The following is a 2,621-nucleotide window of genomic DNA, read 5'->3' on the forward strand; positions in this document are numbered from 1 at the left end:
AGAGAGGGAGCGATAGAGACAGAGAGACAGTGAGAGAGAGAAGGAGACAGTGAGTGTGTGTGTTTTTATGAGCATGGTGTGGTGTGGTGTATGATGTAAATGGACATGACCACATCACGTGCATCCGTGTATATGTGAGTATATTGGGGTGTATGGTGTGTGTGTGTGTAAAGGCTTCATCACTCCTGCCTGAACTGAATGACTGGGTGTGGGGGAGGCGGAGTGACGCCCTGGCGAAGCGCGTGGCAATGCCACACTCAGTACCAGTGATGCCAGGGAACCGGTGGTTCACATAAGCCTTTCACACTGTCGCCCCCGGCTGCCGTTGCTAGGAGACCCCTGGCCACCATCTGCTCCAGCAAATGGAGTGTTTGGCAGGTTCAGAGTCCCTCCGGGCTGCACACACACACACACACAGTGTGGACAACCAGAGTCACATACATATATATACACACACACACACACACACACACACACACACACACACACACACACACACTTTGGCAGACAGGGAACGTAAGAGAGACAAAGAAGATACACGTGCTTAATAGAAATAACTGATAAGACAAACACATGCACACACACAAACACAAACAAAAATACATACACACTCACAAACACAAACACACACACACACACTCACAAACACAGAGTTGCTCATAAATGTCTTTATTAACCAAAGTTCAAATATGTTTTCACAAGTTCTTCCTTTAGAAAAGACACTGAAATCAATGACATCATTTCATTTTGAAACTGTATAAAAGTAGGAAAGATCATAACCATAGAGGACTGTCTGGACCTAGGCACTCTCGCACTCTAGAACGTCCACACACAGAAATAAATACACACTGAATACACACAAAGTAACAGAGACGGCGCAAAAAAAACACCTCCGCTGAAGTACAGAGCGCGGCGGCTACTCAGGACTGTCAGCGGGTGGCTATGGTGATAACCGCGCGGCCGGGCAGCCTCCAGCTAACAAGGTGCTACCTCGCTTCTGAAGGGAAGAGAGCAAAACCTCAGATAGAGACAGAATACGCAAAATCAAACCAGTCAGCTCGTAGACATTTTGGTCGTCACACTTTGTTGACTCAGAAGTCTTTGGTAGTTGTGGGAGGGTGGGGATGAGTATTGGGGGCGGGGTGGGGTGGGGTGGGGGGGTGGGGCGAAGGTTGTCGATACAGAAGCCCCCAGTTTGGTTCCTTCCTTTGAAAGCTACCTCTGCAGACATGTGAAGTAGGCCCAAGATTATCTCCCTACTTGTGTGTTAAATCTCTCTTGATGTTCTGGGATCAGTGAGCTTCTGTACTGACAAGTGTGTGTGTGTGTGTGTGTGTGTGTGTGTGTGTGTGTGTGTGTGTGTGTGTGTGTGTGTGTGTGTGTGTGTGTGTGTGTGTGTGTGTGTGTGTTTCAAACAGCATGTAAACCTATGTGTCTGCTTCACATATGTCAGTATCACATTCACAAAGGAAGCTTCAAAGCACTTGGTGGAGGCAAGGAGCACACAGACACGTGTGACTCTCATCGAGGGGCCTTGCAGAAGACTGGTACCATATTGACACGTTTCTGTGCGGGGACTTGCTACAAATGCTACTGCTCTGCAGAGTAAGGTGTCCCCTTTCACACAAGATCAAAATAACTTAATAAATACACAAACAGCTTAACACTTGTGCAACAAAACAACATTAAAACAAACAAAATGAACAGTATAATTCTCTCTCTCTCTCTCTCTTCCACACTGTTAAGGTGTCCAGCAGATAGATAGTTGTTGACGGGCAGCTGGTGATGAGGATAGTGTCATGCATCTGTCCGTGGTCCAGATGGCGGTTTGACCCTGGCATGGAGCCGGCTCACACTAGGCTCAGATCCACTCAGAGTCAACACCGATCCGGGAGGTCGGCCGCCCCCAGTTCCACTGGGCAGAACCCCCATGACAGACTCTGCCTCTGACCCGACTCCCCCAACATGCATCTTATACATACATCTCATATGTATACATACGCACATTTACAGACAAACATCGACACTGATTCAACTGCCTTTCAGGGTTCAGCGCAATGCTCAATCTACACAGACACACTGACGATATGATTGGTTCTCTCAGTAAATAAAACAAATCAAGGGAAGCCACTGTGACTGCTCTATGTCCTTGAAGCTACTAAGCAACAGGGGGTAATACCATGTCTCTCCATGTACACATGTGTGTGTGTGTGATAGGGGGGATGTGTGTGTGTCTGCACACACACTGCAACACCGTAGCAAATTATCCAGCCTGTTGTGTTCAGCCTGCTCAGTTCATGCTGTTGTGTGTCAGTCCCAGCCATTGTCCTTGATCATGTGGGCCAGTTCAATGATAAACTTGCCCTCCTTGTACTTCTGACTGTTCTCAAAGGCATGCTCCTGCAGGGACAGAGAGATAACGAGAGAGAGGAGAGAGGGACAGAAAGAGAGAGGGAGGGAGAGAGAGAGACAGCGAGAGAGAGAGACTGTCAGACATTATGCAGGGTTTTTACTTCTTGGAGAACTCTGAATGTCACCGTATGAGAAAGAGAGAAAGATTACATAACAGGTTGCTATACACATTTAGAACCAGCAAAGTTGTGTATGTTGTTTTTTGCCTG

General features: G+C 47.4%; 1 protein-coding gene across 1 annotated transcript in view; it reads right to left on the minus strand.

Moving 5' to 3' along the window:
• Positions 1-2,310: 2,310 nt before the first annotated feature.
• Positions 2,311-2,621, minus strand: part of LOC308370446 (protein yippee-like 1) — a gene marked incomplete at its 3' end in the record, with an annotated part of 13,040 nt that continues 12,729 nt past the window's right edge. The window contains exons 5-6 of the mRNA XM_080845095.1: positions 2,514-2,526; positions 2,311-2,400 (exon numbers count right to left, since the gene is read on the minus strand). Of these exons, the coding sequence (XP_080701221.1) occupies positions 2,311-2,400; positions 2,514-2,526 (103 nt within the window). The remainder of the gene's footprint in view (positions 2,401-2,513; positions 2,527-2,621) is intronic.

Source organism: Sprattus sprattus (genome assembly GCF_963457725.1).
Source record: "Sprattus sprattus genome assembly, chromosome: 1".
Taxonomy (NCBI): Eukaryota; Metazoa; Chordata; class Actinopteri; order Clupeiformes; family Clupeidae; genus Sprattus; species Sprattus sprattus.